Here is a 23629-nt window from a genome sequence, read left to right on the forward strand (position 1 = left end):
CTATGTCCCGTAGCTGTCTCCTGCTCCCTTCTTCTGTAATCAGCCTGATAACTTCTGATGTTTTCTGTCAACTGAGATAAAAGCAGCCGGGGTTTTGTGTTGGGGGGGGTGCTATAAATAGATTAGCAGAGTGCTGAACCATTCAATAAACAGCTCTGAATCTACCTACGAAGAGAGGGGGTTGTGTGACTTTTCTCCAATCAGCTGTCTTGGCTGTATGCCCAGGCCTCACTGCAGTGCCGACCAGGAAGAGAAAATCTCCTAACACGATCTGAACTTTCTAAAGACTATAGAAAGATGAAGACAGCAGATATATATGTAAAACTTATGTAGGGAGATTTGTTTCATCCCTGTGTATCACCTGAGCCTGTTCACTTCACTGAGTATACGTGAAGGTTTACATTAGATATGTGCAATTTGTTTGGTTCCAAATTCTTTTTTTTTTTGACAAATTCGTTAATTAACCGAAATATCTGAAATATTGGAAACCCGTTTAACAAATTTTTCCAAATGCTCGTAAATTCAAATATTCAACTATTCCAAAAATGTATACATTCGTAAATTTGAAAATCCAAAAAAACTGAAAAAGTTAAAATTTGAATTAATAACTAACTAATAATAACTTAACTATTAACTTATAGGTATTTGAATTTCCTTTCAAATTTAGTGAAATACAAATTTATCCAAAGTTATGATTGATCCAAAATAATGCAGGCTGTATCTAAACGAATGGAATGCAACAAATTAATAATAATAATAAATATAAATAATAATAAATAACAATAAAAATAATAATAAAAATTTTATTATAATTATTTATTATAAATTCTGTTCCATTTGTTTAAATAGCGGCATATTTCCGATAATTCAGGACTTTGGATAAATTTGTATTCGCTACGTTCACAGCCAAATTTGAAAGAAAATTCCAATACCTAAAATGTAATAGTTATTATTAGTTAGTTATTCTTTAAAATTTTGTGATTTTCTTAAAATTTCCTTTTTTAAGAATTTCAACCATAATGAATGACCTGAAAAACTAAAAGAATAATAAAAAAAAAAAATTAAATGAAAATGCACAAATTTTTAGGCAGTGCCCATATCTAGTTTACATGCGCTTTGATTGAAATAGTAATGTCTGAAGGAAATCTAAGACGAGAAGGCAGTGTTAAATTAAAGTGATTGTAAAGGATCGTGTTTTTTTTTCTGAAAGCGGAGCTCCACCATAAAGTGGAGCTTCCGCTCATTGGAACCCTTCCCCCCTCCGGCGCCACAATTGGCACCTTTCAGGGGGAGGGGGGTGCAGGTACCTGTACAGTACAGGTATCTGCACCCACTTCCGGCATAGATATCTGCAGAAATGACGCCCCTTTCCGCAGAATCTACGCCCCTTTCCGAAGGTCCCCCACTGTTTGCTGGGAAACACACGGATCCCTGAGACAGCGGGGACCATCCTTATTGCGCAGTGCGACTCGCGCAAGCGCAGTAAGGAACCGGGAAATGAATCCGCAAGGCTCCACTTCCTGATTCCCATACACAAGATAGCGGCGGCAGCACCCGAGAGACGATCGAGAGATCGGCTTTGGGTCCCGACATCGCGGGCGCGCTGGGCGGGTAAGTGTCATTCATTTAAAAGTCAGCAGCTGCAGTATTTGTAGCTGCTGGCTTTAAAAAAAAAAAAAAAAAAGGCGGACTCCCGCTTTAATAACAAACATGTCATACTTACCTCCACTGAGCAGCTCGTTTTGCATCCTCTTCTGGGGTCCCTCGGCGGCTCTTGTGGCTCCTAGGACACATAACCTCCTAGACCAGTGATGGCGGACCTTGGCACCCCAGATGTTTTGGAACTACATTTCCCATGATGACCAACTGCTCTGCAGAGTGCATGAGCATCATGGGAAATGTAGTTACAAAACATCTGGGGTGCCGAGGTTTGCCCTCTTTGCAGGTGCGTTCCCGAGTCCAGCATTTGCGTCCACAGACGCGAATGCTGGACTCGGCCCCGCCCCCCCGTGTATTTGGATTTGATTGACAGCAGCGGGAGCCAATGGCTGTGCTGCTATCAATCTATCCAATCAAGAGTCGGGACCCTGTGGAGAGAGGGACAGTGCGTCTTAGATGAAGAGATGAAGGGGCTCAGGTAAGTAAAACAGAGGGGCTGGGGGGCGGTGACTGCTAGGTGTTTTTTCACCTTAATGCATAGGATGCATTAAGGTAAAAAAATACAAAGGCTTTCAACGCCTTTAATACAAAATGTTTTCAGGTGTCCCAGTTGAACACACTAGCCAGGGGGAAAAAAAACCCCTTCCAAGGGGAAAAAGGTTACTATGTGCAACCAAATCAGTTCAGAGGATATGTAGTGTAGTCCTCCATAGGAACGAGCCAAACACCCCCCGGTTCGGTTTGCATCCAGAACATGCGAACAGAAAAAAAAAAAATTTTGAACACGTGAACATCGCTAAAGTCTATGGGACACGAACGTGAAAAATCAAAAGTGCTCATTTTAAAGGCTAATATGCAAGTTACTGTCCTAAAATGTGTTTGGGGACCCGGGTCCTGCCCCAGGGGACATGGATCAATGCAAAAAAAAGTTTTAAAAACTTCAATTTTTTTCAAGAGCAGTGATTTTAATAATGCTTAAAGTGAAACAATAAAAGTGAAATATTCCTTTACATTTTGTACCTGGGAGGTGTCTATAGTATGCCTGTAAAGTGGCGCACATTTCCCGTGTTTAGAAAAGTCCCTGCACAAAATGTAATTTCTAAAGGAATAAAAGTCATTTAAAAGTACTTGCAGCTATAATGAATTGTGGGGTCTTGGCAATACAGATGAAAGTCATTGAAAAAAACGCCATTGGGATTCCTCCCAGTCCATTACCAGGCCCTTTGGGTCTGGTATGAATATTAAAGGGAACCCCGGACCAAAATGAAAAAAAAATGTGTTTGGCGGTCCCCCCAAATTCCATTACTTGGCCCTTTAGGTCTGGTATGGATATTCAGTGGAACCCCTAACCAATTTTTTTTTTAAAAAGGCGTAGGGGTCCCTCTCAAAATCCATACCAGACCCATCAGGTCTAGTATGGATTTTAAGGGGAACCCCGTGCCAAAATTAAAAAAAAAATGGTGTGGGGTTCCCCCAAAAATCCATACCAGACCCTTATCCAAGCATGCAAAAAAAAGGGGGGGAGGAGAGAGCGCCCCCGCTCCTGAACCGTACCAGGCCACATGCCCTCAACATTGGGAGGTTGCTTTGAGGTAGCCTCCCCAAAGCACCTTGTCCCCGTGTTGATGGGGAGAAGGGCCTCATCCCCATAACTCTTGCCCGGTGGTTGTGGGGGTCTGTGGGCGGGGGACTTATCGGAATCTGGAAGCCCCCTTTAACAAAGGGGACTCCCAGATCACGCCCCCCCCGTGTGAAATTGTACATTGTTCTCCTACCATTTCACCCAAAAAAGTGACAAAAAAGGTAAAAAAAACACACACACAGCTTGGCACAAGTCCTTTAATAAAAACAACACAAAAAAAATTCCTCCACCTCCAACATGTAGTTCCCCAATAATACACATATAGCTGCATACAATCTTCTCATCAACCTGTTTTTATTTATTTTTTTCAGATGTAATGCCTGACCTAAGTAGTAGAGGAGAACCCATACCCACGTCGGGGATAGTAGAAGAGAAAGAAAAGGAGAAGGTTCGGACATATTTTCCTGAGACCTGGCTATGGGAACTGATAGCAGTAGGGTGAGTCCCAGCTCGTACATCCAGTATAAAAAAAGAGGAGACCATTTAAAGTGGAAATGCAGCCAACACATGTTTTGTCCAATGAAAAAGAAGGGTTAGATCGTCTGGCGGGTGCTTTCTGTGTCCTTATTTGGAGGACTCACTCTCGTTTTCTGTAATGTTGAAATGTTACGGTTTTCACAAGATTTTTTTTCTCAATCTCAGACCACTTCCATATTTTGGGGCACCGTTGCCTGTTTGGAGACCAGGAAATTATAGAAGATAGGCAAAGAAGATCGGCAAAACATTTCCACAAGCCATTCCATTTACCATGGGTGTTATAATGGCTGGATGGGTGGCAAGCTTAAACTCACATGAGATAATCGTCCCGAGCAGATCTCGTGTGTGTGTATAAAGAATTTTGTAGGTTGGAAAGACATAAAATTCACCAGAAGAACAAATATTTCGGTACTGCGCAGTTGAGAAAAAAAATATTTACAGCTAAACTCCAAATATGATCTTTATTACAGAGTAACAGTATATTGGTCCAGCTGGGAACCAATGTAGGTAGGTATATATTGCACTCCGGATGGAATGCTGGGGAAGATGACATCACTGTAGTAGTTGGTGATCGCCGCTCTCTTCCTGGTCCTCTGCCGGGCAGCTGCCCCACCGCACACTGATCACAGGAGGTTGCTTGCTTGGCACTGTCACTGTTCTGTCAAATAAGTAGACATGTGCGGTTTGTTTTGTTTACGAATTTTACATTCTTAAATTATAATAGTACCGAATTTAAATGAATCCAAAATAACGGGTAAAAAAAAAAGTTCTGACAAAATTTGAATCGTTTTTGAATTTCCAAAGAAAATAAAATAGAATAAATTTGAATTTGAATACATAAGAAAATAATAGAATAGAATAGAATAGACTATGAAAGAATATAAAACAAAACAAAAAAAAAAAAAAACAATAGAATAGAAAGAATGTAACCATTTCCCCAAATTCAAACAGAATCAATTTGCATTTGAATAGAATAGAAAATAATGATTAGAATAGAAAAGAAAATAGAATACATAAGAAAATAATAGAATAGTAAAGAATAGAATAAAATAGACTAGAATAGAATAGGCTATGATAGAATCTAAAAAAAAAACAAAAAAAAAAAAAAACAATAGCATAGAAAGAATATAACCATTTCCCCAAATTCAAATAGAATCAATTTGCATTTAAATAGAATAGAAAATAATAGATTAGAATAGAATTGAAAATGGTTCTGTTCTTTCTATTATATTCTGTTTTTTTATACTATTCTGTCATTTTCTATTCTATTCTAATCTATTCTTTTCTATTCTATTCAAATTCGACAGTTTGTGAGTATAGCCTTAGGTATTAAAGAATAACATATAAAAGTATCATCATCCAGATTAGTGTGCGAAAAATTGATTCTATTATTATATTCAAATTTTGAGTATGATAAATTTGAATAGAAAAGAAAATAATAGAAAAAAGAACAGAATAGAAAAGAATAAACAAATAGAAAACAATAAAAGAATACAATTAAAAAAAACAACAATATAATAGAAAGAATGTAACCATATTTATGACCATTTCCCAAAATTCAAACAGAATCAATTTGCATTTAAATAGAATAGAAAATAATAGATTAGAATAGAATAGAAAATGGTTATATTTTTTCTATTATATTCAGTTTTTTTTTCTATACTGTTTGTTATTTTCTATTCTATTCTAATCTATTATTTTCTATTCTATTCAAATTCGACAGTTTGTGAGTATAGCCTCAGGTATTAAGGAATAATATACAGTATAATATAAAAATGCCATCATCCAGATTAGTGTGTGAAAAATTTTAATTGATTCTGATATGATATTCGAATTTTGAGTATGATAAATTTGAATAGAAAAGAATAGAATAGAATACAAAAGAAAATAATAGAAAAAATAATAGAATAGAAAATAATAAACAAATAGAAAAGAATAAAAGAATACAATTAAAAAAAAACAATAGAATAGAAAGCAGATATAACCATTTCCCAAAATTCAAACAATATCAATTTGAATTTGAATAGAATTGAAAAGCATAGATTAGAACAAGAAGATAGTTATATTCTAGTCTGTTGTTGTTTCTATACTATCATGTTATTTTCTATTCTATTCTACTCAATTCTTTTCTATTCTATTCAAATTCTAATTGATTCTATTTGAATTTTGGAAAATGGTTATATTATTTCTATTCTATTTTTTTTATTTTATTCTTTTCTATTCGAATTTCAGAAGATGGTTATAATTGATATATATTTATATAGTTCCCCTTTACACCAGAGGACACAGTGTTTCCCCTTACATCAGAGTCCTCTCCATACATCAGAGTTCTCTAATTTATATATATTTAATTATATTCTTTTTCTTTTTTTTATACTATTCCATTCCTTTCTATTCTATTCCATTCTATTCTCTTCTTTTTTTTCTATCCTATTTTTCTGTTTTACTCTATTATATTCTATTCTTTTATTTTATGTTATATTATTTTCTATTCTATTACATTTTTTTCTATTCTACTCCTTTATTTTATATTCTATTTCTTCTCTTTCGAAGTTCGAAAACGATTCAAACTCAAAAACAATTCAAACTTAAAAACTATTTGAACTTGAAAATTGATTTGAAAGATTTTCGAATTGATCCAGATTCGAATTTGAAAATTTGAATTGATTTGAATACGAATAAACAAAACAAATTCCAAAAACAAATTAAACGGATTGAACGAATTAAAGAATGGCACGAATGTAAAGAATGTACTGTAAATGACAGTGCTGCAGAGCGGCCCCCTGTAGTCAGTTTGCAGCGGTGCACCCGGTTGTCAGATTCCACAGTGATCTTTCAGGTATGAGATATTCATATGAAGATATACAGTACTTGGAGTTCAGATTTAAAGGAGAGGTTTGGGGTACAGAAAAAAACATAAACACACATACTGATCTCTGTATGATTCTGTAGCTGTTTCACGTTGGCCCCACATGGCCACCGATCGCTCAGTTCTTAGTCTGATCAGAGCGCTCTGCTCATTCGGCACTCACTGGTATGTTGGGCAGAAGAGGGGATGGGAGCAGCTGGCTTTGGCTCTTATTTTGTGCTGAGAGCCAGAGCCAGCTGTCAGCCAGGCGGCTGGGTGAATCCCGACAATAAAGTCCTTTCAGAGCCTGGAGCATAGGGTTGCCACCTGTCCAGGATTTACCCGGACAGTTCAGGTTTTGAATCATGTGTCCGGGTTTCAGACTGTCTGAGACCCGGACACTGTATTTAGAATGGACTATGGCTTCCCAGCAGGGTTGCTGGCTGCCGTTGTCTAAGCTTAGAGTGTCTGTTACACTCTCTTTCACACTGCCCAAAGCCAACACTAACAATCCCCCTCCCCCCACACACTCAGACAGAAGAGAAGTGAGGGCTCGATCTGCTCCTCTTCCTTCCACCCCTACCCCTCTGTGTCTGCCCACATTACAATCCCCGGCACTGTGCCTCATAAAAGGAACATTGGGTGGTGGAAATTTGAAGTCGAGCAACCTCAGATACATCTGGATGGGATTTGCCAAGAAGTGAGTGAGCTCACCATCCATCCCTGTCTGTGACTGAAGTCTCCCCCTTTCTCTCTCACACATCTGAGTAAGTACACTAAAGTAAATCAGGGTTCTCAGAGCACCCCTTACATCAGAGTTCCCCTTTACACCAGAGGCCACAGTGTTTCCCCTGACATCTCTGTACATCAAAGTTCTCAGTGTTCCCCCCCATAAATCAGGGTTCCCAGAGCATCGGTTATGTTGGAGGCCCAGAGCTCTCCCTTACATCAGAGTCTGCAGAGTCCCCCCTTACATTGAAAGGGAACTCTGCAAGTTCAGATGTTAAAGGGGGACTCTGTGGATCCAGATGTAAAGGGGGACTCTTGTTCATATGATTAGAAATGTTATTTAATAGCAATATATATATATATATATATATATTATAGTTTATATTATTAAAAAAATTGCTGTGCACCACTAAAGTGTTTGGGTTTGACTTGAAGGAAACATGGCAACTAGGGTTGTACCGATACTAGTATCAGTATTGGTGCAGATACCAAGTATTTGCACAAGTATCGGTACTCACAGATACCTGAAACCGATACTCTCAGGCTCATTTCTTGGCATTGTCAGTGGGTCTCCCCTGTTGACAGCTAAAGTGTTAAAGAAGTCCGGTAATTGGAGCTGTGAAAAAAAAAAAGCAGCTAGAAATGTTTATTAACAACATTGCTCAGCCACTGAAACACTAACATAAAAAGAAACATTGTTTCGTTTTGTATCTTTCTGTTTCTTCATCTGCAGATCAAAGAGAAGAACAAATGTCCCTCTGTTCAAATTGACCCTTATTAACCCTTAATTTACTCTAATCAGCCTTAATTATTTCCCTACTCTCCTCCATTTAATTATTATTTTCTGAAAATTCAATAAAAACTATTGAAATTAATTATTATTTTCCTGGTTTTTTTTTTCACGTCTATTTTATAAACGATAAGCAATTAAAACCTTTTTTTTTTTTTGTTAGTGAATATTCTTGCACATATATATTAACATATATTTACAAATTTTACATTGAAAAAGCACAAAATTAAAAACAAAAATCAATTTATTTCACTTGTAAATAACTTTTCAATGCTTTGTACCATTGCTGACAGCTGAAGGTAAAACAAGACAGTTGCGGTAGGTATTGGTAATTGGTATCGGAGAGTACTAAAAAAAAAAGTATCGGTATTCGTACTCATTGTAAAAAACAAAAAATGGTATCGGTGCATTCCTAATGACAACCCTGCTGGAGCAGCTGACCCTTTGCCACAGCCTACTATAAGCTGACCTTGGGTCACGGGCGAGCATAAGTAAGTGCACCCTGTGCAAAAAATAAAAAAAAAAAAGCTTTGGCCTACTTCTCTTTTCAACTCTACAACACAAATGTAATATATTGGAACTTACCAGTCCTTGAATTTGGTGGTTCCATTTTTTTTCTTCTTTCTGGCTAAAAACAAGTCCACAAAGTACCTATTGACCTTGACAGAATTCCAGTGTCATTGTAACTTCCTGCTCACCGATCCTTTATTTCAAACAAAGTTACAAGCCTTCCCAGTTCACTTCTGTGAACTACAGAACACCTCTCCCTATGTAATAGAGATGATGAGAGCAGGACGGTCATGTTCTCCAGATCAGGAGAGGAGCATAGGGGGACAAAATTGTTCCTCTATGTGGAGAATCAGCTGAAAATAAAGGGTAAAAAGCTTTAAAAAAAAAAAAAAACAAACAAACAAACGCAGCCACCACAAGGACTGATAATCGGCAATATATTACATTTTTAGTTTTGGGTTTATCTCTATATTGGTGCTCATTTTAACCCATTAAGTAATTATTATTTATTTTTTACAATAGGCTGCAAAAGTATTCACACCCCTTGATATTTTTTCACATTTTGTCATGTTCCAACCAAAAAGGTAAATTTATTTTATTGGGATTTTATGTGATAGACCAACACAAAGGGGGTTATTTACAAAAGGCAAATCCACTTTGCACTGAAATTGCACTTGAAAGTGCACTTGGAAGTGCAGTCACTCTAAATCTAAGGGGTAGATCTGAAATGAGGGGAAGCTCTGCTGATTTTATCATCCAATCATGTGCAAGCTAAAATGCAGTTTTTTATTTTCCTCGCATGTCCCCCTCGGATCTACAGCGACTGCACTTCCAAGTGCACTTGCAGTGCAAAGTGGATTTTCCTTTAGTAAATAACCCCCAAAGTGGCACATAATTGTAAAGTGGAAGGAAAATAATAAATGTTTTTAAATTTTTTTTACAATTACGTATGTATATGTGAAAAGTGTGGTGTGCATTTGTATAGAACCCCCCGGAGTCAATACTTTGTAGAACCGCCTTTCACTGCAATCACAGCTGCAAGTCTTTTTGGGGATGTCTCTACCAGCTTTGCACAACTAGAAAGGGACATTGTTTTCCATTCTCCTATGCAAAATAGCTCAAGCTCTGTCAGATTGGATGGAGAGCATCTGTGAACAGCAATTTTCATGTCTTGCCACAGATTCTCAATTGGATTTAGGTCTGGACTTTGACTGGACCATTCTAACACATGAATATGCTTTGATCTAAACCATTCTATTGTGGGGCGTGGCCGGCCGGGACCGAGGACGGATGCTTTTCAGCAGAGCTCCGCGAGGCCTCCGTTAATCTGGTGCCATCCTCCCCTCTAGACCGCCCTAAGTGCTCAAAAACCACCTCATCCTGCTCCTCGGACGCTTCTCCACCGGTCAGGGCACATTTGATCGATCTTCTCCGCTCGGGGAACGCAGGATTCAATCCGTTCTGGTCGCTGGGGGCCGCCACGTCGGGCGCCATCTTGCGGCCTACTAGGTCTCCATTATCCCCGGACTTTCCTGCGGAGCTGTCCGACGGCGCAACCAGACATCCCGGAGGGGGCATACTCGGCCGCTGCACCGCTGCACCTTCTGCACCGCTGCACACAGGAGGCTCCTGGGACCCCCTGCCTTGCACCCCTCCGGCCTGGTGAGTCCCCTGTGGGGATATTTGAACTTTCTTTTGCCTGCCCCCCTCCAATTCTCTCTCCCCCCTCCCCACACTGTCAGGAGGATTCCTTGCTGGGCCACCCCTGGGGGTTTATGAGGACTGGTTCGCTGTTATCCTTATACCATTGCATCAGGCAACAATAATCTCTGGCAGCACCCTCCGGGCGAGACCCTGGCTTTGGCCTATAATGGTTCCTGGTGGCCATCTTGCTACACCCTGCTACACCCAGGTTTTCACAGCTCCCATTGCCACAGCTCCACGGGGTGAAGGGGTTAAAACAAAACAAGCCTCCTGACATTGACTGCACCTGTCGCCAGTAATTAATATGTCCACGATCAACTTTAACCACCGTGGCTCCTAAATGAGTTAGAGGGCCCATCTACTCTCTACGACCCCCGCTAAACAACACTAGCTACTAATAGATCCGGGGGTAAGCTTTTCTTATCTCTACAGTACCAAAGCACCCCATGGAAAAAATTGGTCAGCAACAGGAACATTACAAACATATCCCTGAACAACAACAGACAGGGCCTATTATGGATCGTTTTGTCACCAGATCTCAACTTGCGCCCTCTCATTCTCCACCAGATCCCTTCGCCATTATGGATTCAACTCTGGGGATTGAGGGCTCTGGCTCCTCCTCGGCTAATGCTCCCCAGGCCCCTGACCCTGGTCCCCCCTCAGTGCAGGGGGTCCTTACCCCTGCTATCTTGGATGCCACATTGGAAACCAAACTGCACCTTTTGCTTCAACAGATCACGACTAATGTCTCGGCAGAGGTAAATAAGCTTGCGGTAGAACTGAGAAAGGAGATCAACCAGCTGGGTGAGAGTACAGACACACTTGAAAATAAGTTTGATGAGATGGTTAGCTATGTCCAAGCCGTTGAGGAAGACAATCACAACCTCCGCCTCTCTGTCTCCCAACTACAGCTGCAACAGGAGGACCTGGAGAATAGAGAGAGACGCCAGAATTTACGCTTTAAGGGTATCCCGGAGACTGTGGGTGACTCTGATCTACGTTCTTAGCTCCTGGGCCTCTTTAACACCCTGGCCCCCACGGTCGTGGACATAGACTGGCGCCTTGACAGAGCACATCGCTCCCTGGCCCCCAAACCTCCTGCTGGAGCCAGACCCAGGGACGTTGTTGTCTGATTTCACTTCTTTGAAAGCAAGGAGGCACTGATCCACTCCACACGCAATAAACCTCAAATAACCTACCAAGGGGTGAAACTGCAAATTTTCAGTGATCTTTCTCCCATCACTCTGGCAAAACGTAGGAACCTCCGGCCGATCACCTCCCACCTGCAACACCACAAGGTTCCATACTTCTGGGGGTTTCCCTTTCGCTTGATGGTGTCAAAAAACGGAACTCAGCACGTCTTACGGGACCTTCCGGAAAGCGAAACCTTCTTAAAGAACCTTTAAAGGACTTACATCCCGCCGAAGTCCAGATTCGTCCGTTACCCAACACTCCAAGCCGCATCTGGATGCCCGTGCGAAGCAAGACCAGGAGGCACCTCTCTACACCTCAGCGCCCACGGTTCTCCAAGCAACCTCCCTGAACCCTCTCGACACTTCTCTTGTGGTTCAGTTTATTTGCTACTTTGACCCTCTCATTTTTCCCTTCCTCCTGTGTATGGGAAGGGAGAAGTTCCTGTTGCTGTGGCATCAATCAGTCTGTCCTTTGCCTTGACTCGTCAAGCTGGGACTTTTTTTCCCCACCCCATGGGGCTCCGTTTGTTTGTTTTTTGTTTTTTCTACAAGAACTACAGGATGTTATTGTTATTTGTTTATCTACGAATTCATAAGGAGAGTTGATGGCCCTTCCATTTTTTCAGTCCGACCACCCCTGGTGTTCGTCCGGCCATGACCCTCTTGACCTGGGTTGACTCCCTAGGTCCCCTGAGGCACATGACGCCCTCAGGTCATGCTAATGTTTTTTTCTTTTTTTTTGCTCTTTTTATTTTCATTTTTGTTGTTTATTTCTTGTTGTTTTTGTTACTGTATTTTACCAATGTTTTATGTTCTACTGTGTCCACTTGTAGAGCTCAGTTTCATTATTCTCCTATGCACTACAAAGGTTGGTTAGGCCTCAGGCTATCCTGGCTTTGGGCGCTCCTATTTTTTTCTCATTGCCGGGGTATATCTGACGCCAAAGTCGCATTTTCTTCAATGATGCCCCGGTATAATGTTGTTTACTATAATGTTGTTTACTATAGGTTGTGCCACTACTCCCAGGTACTTACCATTGCTTATCTTAATAACGCACCCTTATGGCTTTAAAAATCCTGTCCTATAATGTTAAAGGCCTAGGTTCCATATGTAAGCGCTGGTTGGCTCTGAAGGAATTCAGGTCCTCCGGTGCGGAAGTGATTCTGCTGCCAGAAACTCATTTTAGAGCGGATGGTTCCCTTAAGTTTGCCTCCAAACATTTCCCTACCTCCTTCCTGGCCTCTGACCCCACAGGCAAGGCAGGGGTTGCAATTTTGATTAAGAAGTCGTGATCTATTAAGGTTACAAAATCCCATGCAGATCCCCATGGCAGGTACCTAGTTTTAGAATGTCAACACTTGAGCACCTCCCTGACCCTTGTCAACCTGTATGCCCCTAATGTTGGGCAGCTTGACTTCCTTAGTACCCTGCTTGACTCCCCTCATTGCCCATCCCAGCCTTTCATGATAGTTGGGGGGGATTTTAACTTGGTCATGTCTCCCTCCAGGGATAGGAAAACCCTGTTCGCATCCACACCCTCAAGGAAGTTGGCTTCCCAAGCCACCTCATTCCGCCAGCTCATCAGGTCCCACCGGCTCTTCGACTCATGGAGGATCAAGCATCCTACAGCTCAGCAATTCACCTTTTATTCTCCAGCTAATAAAATGTACTCGCGGCTCGATCACTTTCTTATTTCCGCCCTTCTCATCCCACACGTGGTCGACTCTGAGGTGTTACCGATTACCTGGTCCGACCATGCCCCCATTACCCTAAACCTCTTGCTCACTCAGGCTTATCCTAGATCTTGTCACTGGAGGCTTAACAGCCACCTTTTACATTCTGAAAGCTCCCGCTCGGTGCTTGCGAAGAACCTCACAGAATTTTTTCAACTGAACACAGGGTCGGTCCTGTATTTTTCCACCCTGTGGGAGGCCCATAAGGCCGTCTTCAAAGGCGCTTGTATTGCAGAGAGCTCTAGATTGAAGAGGGATAGGTCCGCACTTATCTGATCACTAACCTCTGCTCTTCTCACGGCTGAGCAGAAGCTCCTGGCCGCCCCCACGGTGGAAAGGCTCCGGAGGGTCACTCTCCTTAGGGAACAGATTAAAACAGCACAAATCAACCGGGCAGCCAAATCACTGCTTTGGATGAGGAAGAAATTCTATGAATTTTCCAATAAACCTCATACAATGCTAGTCAACAAACTGCGTCCACGTGCATTCAATTCTTTTCCTGAGTCTCTTTCCCGACCTGACGGATCTAGGACCTACTGCCCTCGTGAAATTTCAAACATTTTCGGTAAATTTTACCATAAACTCTACAACTGTCTTTCCCTGGAAAACCATTTTCACTTTACTGAAGAGAAATTTAGAGCCTTCTTCTCCAATCTTAAACTCCCCAAACTCTCGTCGAGCGATCTAGAGGCCCTTAATAAGGCGGTATCGGCGGAGGAGCTTTCTGACGTAGTGCGGGATCTTCCATCGCATAAGTCACCTGGCCCTGATGGACTCCCCTATTTCTACTATAAAACCTATAACTATATAACCTATCTAGACATTTTAGGACCTCACATGCTCACTTTATTTGATACTTTACTACAGGGGACCCCTCCCCATCCACATTTCTCACACTCCTTCATCTCAGTGATCCCCAAGCCGGGTAAGGATCCCTCCATCCCAGATAATTATAGGCCCATAGCCCTTCTGAATTCTGACTACAAAATATTTACTAAAATTCTTGCCTCCCGGCTATCGGTTCTTGCCCCCAAACTTATTCACAGAGATCAGGTGGGATTTGTTCCTGGCAGACACGCGGGTGACAACACCCGCTGCACGATCAACCTGGTCGATCTTCTGGATAGGACCAACACACCAGCACTCCTACTTAGCTTAGACGCCCAAAAGGCCTTTGATAGGCTCAGCTGGCCTTATATGTTCGCCACGCTCAAGGTTTATGGGTTTCGGGGCCCCTTTTTGAGGGCACTGGAAACTTTATACTTAACGGTCACTGCCCAGGTACAGATGTCGTCCTTTCTGTCGCCTCGCTTCCCCCTGTTGAATGGTGCTCGGCAGGGGTGTCCTCTATCTCCGCTAATATTTATTTTATGTCTGGAACCCCTGGCCGAGGCTGTACGCTCTCATCCAGATATCCGTGGGGTGGTGATGCGACAGGGAGAGTACAAATTATCACTTTTTGCTGACGACGTCTTGCTAACTATTACCAATCCACAGATATCCCTCCCCTCATTGCACAAGCTACTAACATCCTTTGGGGGTATTTCTGGGTACAAGGTTAACACCTCTAAGACTGAGGCCCTCCCCATACACATCCCTGCCACACAACTTTCTAGACTAAAAGAATCTTATCCCTACAGATGGTGCAGTGATTCACTCAAGTACCTGGGGGTTTTTCTGACCCCTTCTTATTCCCACCTGTTCTGTGCGAACTTTCCTGCCCTGTTTCAGGATATAAATAATTCACTACTGACCTGGTCTAAATACCCTATATCCTTGCTGGGCAGGGTCAACGTCCTTAAAATGTCAGTCTTGCCCAGACTGCTCTATCACTTTGAGACACTGCCAGTTGCCGTTCCGTCCCCTCAGCTTAAACTTCTCCGACAAAGTTTCCTTAAATTTATTTGGGCTAATAGGTCTCATCGCTTTGCCAGCTCTGTGGTGTTTGCGCCCACGGGTCGGGGGGGGGGGGGGTTGGGTGCTCCGGATATCGTGAAATATTATCAAGCTACCCATTTACGAATTATTGCTACCTGGTCCTCTCTTAATGCCACGAGTCGGTGGGCTACTATTGAAAAGGGGGTCCTGTATCCGGTTCACCCATGCTCCTTGATCTGGGGCGCCCCATCCCCACTGCCCTCTACCCTTAGACGTCAATGTACGGCCCCAATGTTATTTACTTTGGACTTGTGGCAAAAGTATAACAAAAAGTACTCCCTCTCTTCGGCCTGCCCCCCCCTCATGAATGTCTTATTTAATCCTACTATCCCTGATGGACTGTCCATGGGTAGGATTTTCCTGTGGCTAGATCCCCCTCTTTTCCAACTTAGAAACCTGGTACACCCTGTCTCCCGTAGGCTCCACGCCTTTGAGACCTTGCGAGAAAAATATGACATTCCCAAACATTCGTTTTACTTCTACCTACAGGTGAGACACTTCTTTAACTCTAAATCTCCGACCTTAACCCTTGACACTCCCACAGCTTTTGAGCATCTCTGCGCTCAAGGCCCACGTCAACCTAATTTAATTTCCTCTATTCACCGAATCCTCCATGAGTCGACCCCTCTAACTGAATTTACGCATCTGTATATGAGTAGATGGTCTCAGTTGTTGGACAAACCTGTCTCCTTGCAGACATGGGATAGGATTTGGTCCTCTACTTTCAAATCCTCTAAGTGTGTAACGCAAAGGGAAACAGCAATAAAAATCCTTATGTTTTGGTATAAGACCCCCGATGTCATCCACAAATACGATTCCTCAGTCTCGCCATCTTGTTGGCGATGGACATGCCCTTTGATACGGCCTTTCTGGATAGCGGTGGGATCTTTGGTGGTGGAGGTGGCGGGGGTATCCCTCCCGATTGATCCCTACATTGCTTGCTGGGTCTCCCTATACCAGGTATACCTAAAAACACCAATCAACTGGTTTCCTAAATTTTACTTGCTGCTAAGAGGCTTGTCCCATTGTGTTGGCTGTCCAGTGCAACTCCCCCCTGGCCTAGGTTACTTCAACTGGTGTCTGAAATTAGGAGAATGGAGTATTTGACAGCCTCGGTGCATGATTTGGTTCCCCAGTTCGATAAAGTGTGGGAACCCTGGGATCGATCAGCATATGGGGTCCCCCCCTGCCGGTACATCCATCTGACTGCAGCTACCGACCGTGGCCCTTTGTTGATGGCTACCGCCCCCCCCTTCCCTACCCAGCTCTCCGGGTAACCTGTCCCCTCCCCTCCCGGGGACATACTATGCTGACTATGTGAATGTTTGGATTTTTTGCCTTTCTCTTTTGGCCTCCGGCCTCTTGTTGTTCAGAATAGTTTGTTTGATTTACATTAGCTGTTTGTTATTTATAGTACGAGATACGGATACGCAGTTCACCCTTGTGCCTGTGTCTGTGGAAATTTTTCTCTGTCTGTTGTAACTTATGCCTTACACCTTGATCTATATCTCTCTTTATTTACTGATTCTTCCAATGCTCTAGTGTCTTGTTTTTGTTATTGCTTTGAAAATTAATAAAAATTACAATTATAAAAAAAAAAACATTCTATTGTAGCTCTGGCTGTATGTTTAGGGTCGTTGTCCTGCTGGAAGGTGAACCTCCGCCCCAGTCTCAAGTCTTTTGCAGACTCAAACAGGTCTTCTTCTAAGATTGTCCTGTATTTGGCTCCATCCATCTTCCCATCACCTCTGACCAGCTTCCCTGTCCCTGCGGAAGAAAAGCCTCCCCACCACATATGATGTGTCCAGGGTGATGTTCAGTGTTAGTTTTCCGCCACACATAGCGTTTTGCTTTTATGCCAAAAAGTCAAATTTGACTCATCTGACCAGAGCACCTTCTTCCACATGTTTGCTGTGTCCTCCACATGGCTTCTCAAAAACTGCAAATGGGACTTCTTATGACTTTCACCAATGTCTTTCTTCTTGCCACTCTTCCATAAAGGTCAGCATGGGCGTCCGCAGGTAGGGGCAAGGGGGGTCAAGTGCCCCCCCTGGAATCAGGGATGAGATCTTAAATTCAACACAGTTCCATCCCTATCGGGTGCCGGCAGCCCACACCCATGGGCAACCCTCCAGTGGGGTGACACCATCAAGGTTCTGGCAAGCCCCCCTATCAGTGTAGCGTGACTACGGGCTCTTTTCCGTGCTCAGTCCAGCAGAGAACTCGGCAGCGGTGCTATCAGGTTTACCCTGGTCACCCCTCCTTTCTCCTGTCAGGGAGAAGAGACGACGGCTCTCACCAGGTTCCTCGCCCAGCTTCCTGCCCGCTCTGTTCCTTCCCTATTGGCCATAACTGTTCCTGCCCGTTCTGTTCCTTCCCTATTGGCCATAACTGAGGGCCAATCAAAAGAGACTAGGAGAGGAGAGAATCATAGGACATGTAGTCCCAAAGATTGGTGGCCCCATTTTCACAGGGAGGAGGATACAGCTTGATTGAGAGATTGAGAGACTGTAGCCTGGAAAAAAAGCTGAGGGAGAGGGTGCTACAGGCAAAAGAACAAGGATTGTGCTGGGCAGAAGCCAGAGAGAGAGAGAGCCACGCTGCCCAGCGCCACCAGAGAGAGAACTACACTGCCCCATGCCACCAGAGAGAGCCATGCTGCCCAGCACCACCAGAGAGAGCCATGCTGCCCAGCACCACCAGAGAGAGCCATGCTGCCCAGCACCACCAGAGAGAGAAAGACTGAGTCACTGCCAGGGTACATACATGCTACACTACTAACCAGAGTCGCCCCCGTGGCGCGTGAGCGATCTTCCAGCCGGAGGGATCACTGGTGTTGTTTCGCTGGGTCTGGTAAGAGGGCCTGTTGGCCATTATCCATTACCTATCCTAGGGATTGTACTAAGTCTGCAGTCTCTGACCATGATAATCTGATAATGACATTGTCGAAAAGGGGCGGCGCATGGGTGACCCTAAAATTATGCTCCCCCTTGAAAAAAGTTCTGCGGACGCCCATGAAGGTCAGATTTGTGGAGAGCATGACTAATAGTTGTCCTGAGGACAGATTCTCCCACCTGAGCTGTGGATCTCTGCAGCTCCTCCAGAGTTACCATGGACCTCTTGGCTGCTTCTCTGATGAATGCTCTCCTTGCCCGGCCGGTCAGTTTAGGTGGATGGCCAGGTCTTGGTAGGGTTGCAGTTGTGCCATACTCTTTCCATTTTTGGATAATGGATTGAACAGAGCTCCGTGAGATGTTCAAAGCTTAATATTTTTTTATAACCTAACCCTGCTTTATACTTCTCCACAACTTTATCCCTGACATGTCTGGTGTGTTCCTTGGCCTTCATGATGCTTTTTGTTAACTAAGGTTCTCTAACAATACCTTGGCGGGCTTCACAGAACAGCTGTATTTATCCTGATATTAAATTACACACAGGTGGACTCTATTTACTAATTAGGTGACTTCTAAAAGCAATTGGTTCCATCAGATTTTAGGGGTATCACAGTAAAGAGGGCTGAATACAAATGCACGCCACACTTTTCGCACATTTGTTTGTAACACATTTTGAAAACCATTTATCATTTTCCTGCCACTTCACAATTATGTGCCACTTTTAATCCCAATAAAATACATTTACGTTTTTGGTTGGAACATGACAAAATGTGGAACATTTCAAGGGGTATGAATACTTTTTCAAGGCACTGTGTACCATTTGTTAAACTTGCTTATGATACAGTAAATGAAAGACCGTAAATGTGGATTTTGGTTGCCACGTGTGGTAGCTCCATATTTCTTCATGTTTACAGTTGCTATGCATAAATTCTGTTTGGGAGGTTATAGAGATAAGAAATAGGGTAAGAAAACTGGATAAAAAGTTGTTCTTGTCAACCATTTACTTTATTTTCTTCATTCTCCCCATGAATGAACGATAAAAACAAATCGGCTACTGTAATCAACTCCTTCACTTTTTATCCAACTTGGTTTGTTTTATTTGTATGACTATTTGTTCTTGTTTGTTCTCTGTCTTGTCTTTTCTAGGGACTCTGGCAGTGCTGACCTCCATCAAAAGGCTCCAGACACCATCACAGACTGGAATGCCGGGGCCGTATGTTTGGGTCAGAGTGGATTTGGCCTGTCTCCTCCTGCCTCTCTTCGGGTCTTCCAGCCGTTCTTTGTGGATCTCACCCTCCCGTACTCTGTAGTGAGAGGAGAATCTTTCATCCTTAAAGCCTCCGTGTTTAACTATCTGAAACAGTGCATTAAGGTACTGAACAAATCATCTGAATATTCTTTATCCGCTCATTTGCACATTGTTGCCTTTGATTCATGAGATATAACGTGCTTTCCGTGTTCTTCTTAGATTTTTTGGTTACTTCTGTACTTTTGTACTCTTTGCTGTTTTTTTTATTTTATTTTATTCTTTTATTATTTAACCACTTCAGCCCCGGACCATTTTGCTGGCCAAAGACCAGACCACTTTTTGCGATTCGGAACTGCGTCGCTTTAACTGACAATTGCGCGGACATGCGACGTGGCTCCCACAACAAAATTGATGTCCTTTTTTTCCCTCAAATAGAGCTTTCTTTTGGTGGTATTTGATCACCTCTGTGGTTTTTATTTTAAACAAAAATAGAGTGCCAATTTTGAAAAAAACGCATTATTTTTTACTTTTTGTTATAATAAATATCCCCCAAAAATATATAAAAAAAAATGTTCCCTCAGTTTAGGCCAATACGTATTCTTCTACATATTTTTGGTAAAAAATCGCAATAAGTGATTATTGATTGGTTTGCGCAAAAGTTATAGCGTTTACAAAATAGGGGATAGTTTATGGTATTTTTATTAATATTTTTTTTTTTTACTAGTAATGGCGGTGATCAGCGTTTTTTATTGTGATTGCGACATTATGGTGGACACATTGGACATTTTTGACACATTTTTGGGACCATTGTCATTTATACAGCGATCACTGCTATACAAATGCAGTGATTCCTGTGTAAATGACACTGGCAGTGAAGGGGTTAACCAGTGGGTGGCAGTGTAGGGGTTAAGTGTTCCTAGGGGTGCATTACTAACTGTTGGGGGCTGGGCTTTCATTTAGTGAACACTGATCTCTGCTCCAATCACATGAAGCAGAGATCAGAGTCACTTGTTGCTAGGCAGAACGGGGAGATGCTGTTTACAACGGCATCTCTCAGTTCAGCCGCCCCGTGAGATGATCACAGGTATGCCCGCGGCGATCGAGTCTGCGGGACCCAAGACTGGACTCACGGGGGTCCCGACCGGCAGCACGCTCATGATGGCAGGGCGGCATTAAAGATTGGACGTACCTGTACGCCAATATGCCTGCCCGTGCCATTCTGCCGACGTACATCGGCGTGCGCTGGTCGGGAACTGGTTAATAAAACATTTGAACAAGGAATATTCTTTAGCCAATCAAGCACAAACTAACTGGATATAGACCCTACTTGATTGCAGCCCAATCCATTCAATTTATTGGGCAGCCATGTAAGGTCTATGGGTGCATTCCATCATCACGGCCTAGGCAGCCTGGAGCCAAACGTGTCTAAATGTGCCTACCAGTGGCGCTAGTGGTTATTTTTTTTTTGGGGGGGGGGTGGGTCAGTCTGGTATCCCACCCTCCCAGGTTGGTCGACCGGTCTCTGCACTCAACCTATCTAGGTCGCAAGCTTCCTCCAGTCGCCAGGCGGCGGCTTCACCCTGCATCTCCTTCTATCTTGGCTTCACAGGGGCACGGCTTCCCCTGTGTCTCCTCCTCCTTGGCAGCCAATAGGATCGCTTCTCCTCTCGGGCCAAATGGGCCTGAGGACCCACTTCCCGAGCCAGGATTGGCCAGGAGGAGAATCAGGAAGACAATGGGGAATAATAATTCCCTATTGTCACACAACTGGGTGGGCACTACGCCCCGAGTCCACACTTTTTTGAAGCCAAGTAAAGCTTCTAAAAAATAAAACTCCCCATTGGATTCCATGCGTCCACTGCCTTGCATGTAAATTAGGGGCCGGGCGCATTGATTAGGGGGGCGGCGCCCCTGCGCCCCATATGGACGTGCCTCCTCTGGTGTCTACTGCTTCTAGCTTTGCAGAATAAACATGAATTGATCCAAACTTGCTTATGCCTAGGCCATTAGACATCCTCTGATTCCTATGGCTAGCTTTAAGGCTTGTGTAGACAGACTTCAGGCTCAACAGTATATCAAATGCAATGTGTCTTCAGGAACTTCCAAGAGGCTTTGAGTTGCTTTGGTGTGCCTTTCAGTTGCTTACATTTTTTTCCAATTTGTATTGTGGTGAATTGCGTTTTCATTCACGTTGACTTGCATATCATAGAAAAGCAGCTTGAACAGTCCATCGACATGACCCCTAAAGGGGGGAACTCCTGTTTTATTAAAAAAAAATCCCCTCAAAGTCAACTAGATACACTTCAAAACTATCTGCACATTCTTGCTAGCTTATGTTCTATAGATTTTGATATAGACATTATCAGTGACCATTCTAAAGCCTGTAGCTAAATGAGAATGTATGCCTTTACTCTAATCATATATCAATCTTGTGGATGTGGCTTAATGTGACTTTTAGTTTAAGACCTTCGACTTTAAATGTACTTGTATTATAAAAAAAAAAGTATGTTGTTCTCTTTGTATTGCTTCCTTTGTGTGAAATCCCCAGTGTACCTGCCAGCCCCTCTGGCTTCCTATTAATAACTGACCACACTAGGCATGAGAACACAGCTGCTGTTTTTCCTCCCCCCAGCTCTTATGCAGCTGAAAACAGAAAAAAGTGTGAAAAAGGAGGAAAAAACTGTTTATAGGGTATTTTTTTTTTTTTTTTTTTAGTTCTATACACAAACATTTTGTCTTTCATTTCTATTTGAAACTGAATTGGTTGCTTTTGCAAGGTGAGGGTTTACATCTACTTTAACTAACCTTGTTTTGACAGATTATAGTCACTCTGGGGCCCACTGAGGAGTTGGAGCACATACCTTGTGCAGGCTGTATCTACAGCAGCTGCCTGTGTGCGGACGAGAGCAAAACCTTCTACTGGAAACTGAAAGCCACCAAACTGGGTGAGAAGGGATCTTTGAACCCGATATTAGATATTTATTGTTTTGCTGGTATTGTTGACAACTGGTCAAGATGCTCATTAGCAAATCATTAGTATAATGATACTTTAATCATTATATCAAGTTACTATTTCCTTTTTTTTTTTCACCTTTATCTGCTCGCGCATTCTACCTCCTGAGCATGAAACACGTTCTGACGGATTTCTTTTTTTTCTAAAGTGAAAACTTTTAGGATGCCCACGGGATACAACTAGTTGTTTCTTTTCATTTTAGAGTAAATCTTTACTGTCTAGATTTATTTAATGATGACTTCATCTTTTTCCAGGAGAAGTTAATATCACAGTACAGACTGAGGCCGTGAACACTAAAGAGCTGTGCCAGAATGAGATCCCATTTGTTCCCAAACAAGGAGCCAGGGATACCATTGTGAAACCCTTACTTGTACAGGTCAGTGCAGAAGAACAGATCTAGATCACAGGAATATGAGAAGGATGGCCTAGTTTAGATTATTGAAAGAAATCATACTCGCATTTGGACGCAAACATTTAAATTTGAAAGATAACACATAGCCATTTGAAGGTAAAACTATCAATCTTTATGGATTATCATGGGCCTACCTAGTGTGTGGGTATTCTGCATTTTCTCTGTGTGTGCTCCGACTGCATATGTCTCTCTCTGGGGGAGATTGACAGGAATGCGGTGACCCCCCCCAGGGGGAGATGGAGGGGAATGCGGTGATCCCCCCTAGATGGATGGAAATGTGGTTATTCCCCCCCTCCCCCTGCGGGAGACAGACGAGAATGCGGTGATCCCCCCAGGGGGAGACGGATGGGAATTGGGTGATCTCCCCCAGGGGGAGACGGACGGAAATGCGGCGATCCCCCCAGGGGGAGATGGATGGAAATGTGACCATCCCCCCAGGGGGAGATGGATGGGAATGTGGTGATTCCCCCCCCCCAGGGGGAGACGGATGGGAATGCGGTGATCCCCCCGATGGACAGGAATGCGATTATTCCCCCCCTCCCCCTGCGGGAGACAGATGAGAATTCGGTGATCCCCCCCAGGGGGAGACAGACGGGAATTGGGTGATGTATTTACGAATATTCGAATTTATGAATATTCAGAAAAAAAACATTAAATGGGTTTTCGTTAAATTGGATGTTTGCGAATTAATGAATTTGTCAAAATTTGTTAAAAATTTTTTTGTAACAAAACGATTGCACATGTCTAGTCTTTGATAATCTCCTGCAGCATGCACACAATCTCTTGGCCATCTCTTGTAATGTGTCTTCAATCTCTGATCACCTCCTATATAATGTTC

General features: G+C 42.9%; 1 protein-coding gene across 2 annotated transcripts in view; it reads left to right on the plus strand.

Annotated features, from left to right (window-relative positions):
• LOC143930921 (alpha-2-macroglobulin-like) overlaps positions 1-23629 on the plus strand; it is a 174619-nt gene that overhangs the window by 92489 nt on the left and 58501 nt on the right. For both annotated transcript variants that reach the window (XM_077455612.1, XM_077455613.1), the window contains 4 exons: positions 3613-3739; positions 19264-19489; positions 22185-22311; positions 22634-22755. In XM_077455612.1, the coding sequence (XP_077311738.1) occupies positions 3613-3739; positions 19264-19489; positions 22185-22311; positions 22634-22755 (602 nt within the window). The remainder of the gene's footprint in view (positions 1-3612; positions 3740-19263; positions 19490-22184; positions 22312-22633; positions 22756-23629) is intronic.

The sequence above is a fragment of the Lithobates pipiens genome, unplaced genomic scaffold, assembly GCF_037356315.1.
Source record: "Lithobates pipiens isolate NorthernLeopardFrog02 unplaced genomic scaffold, aLitPip1_a1.2 Scaffold_25, whole genome shotgun sequence".
Lineage (NCBI taxonomy): Eukaryota > Metazoa > Chordata > Amphibia > Anura > Ranidae > Lithobates > Lithobates pipiens.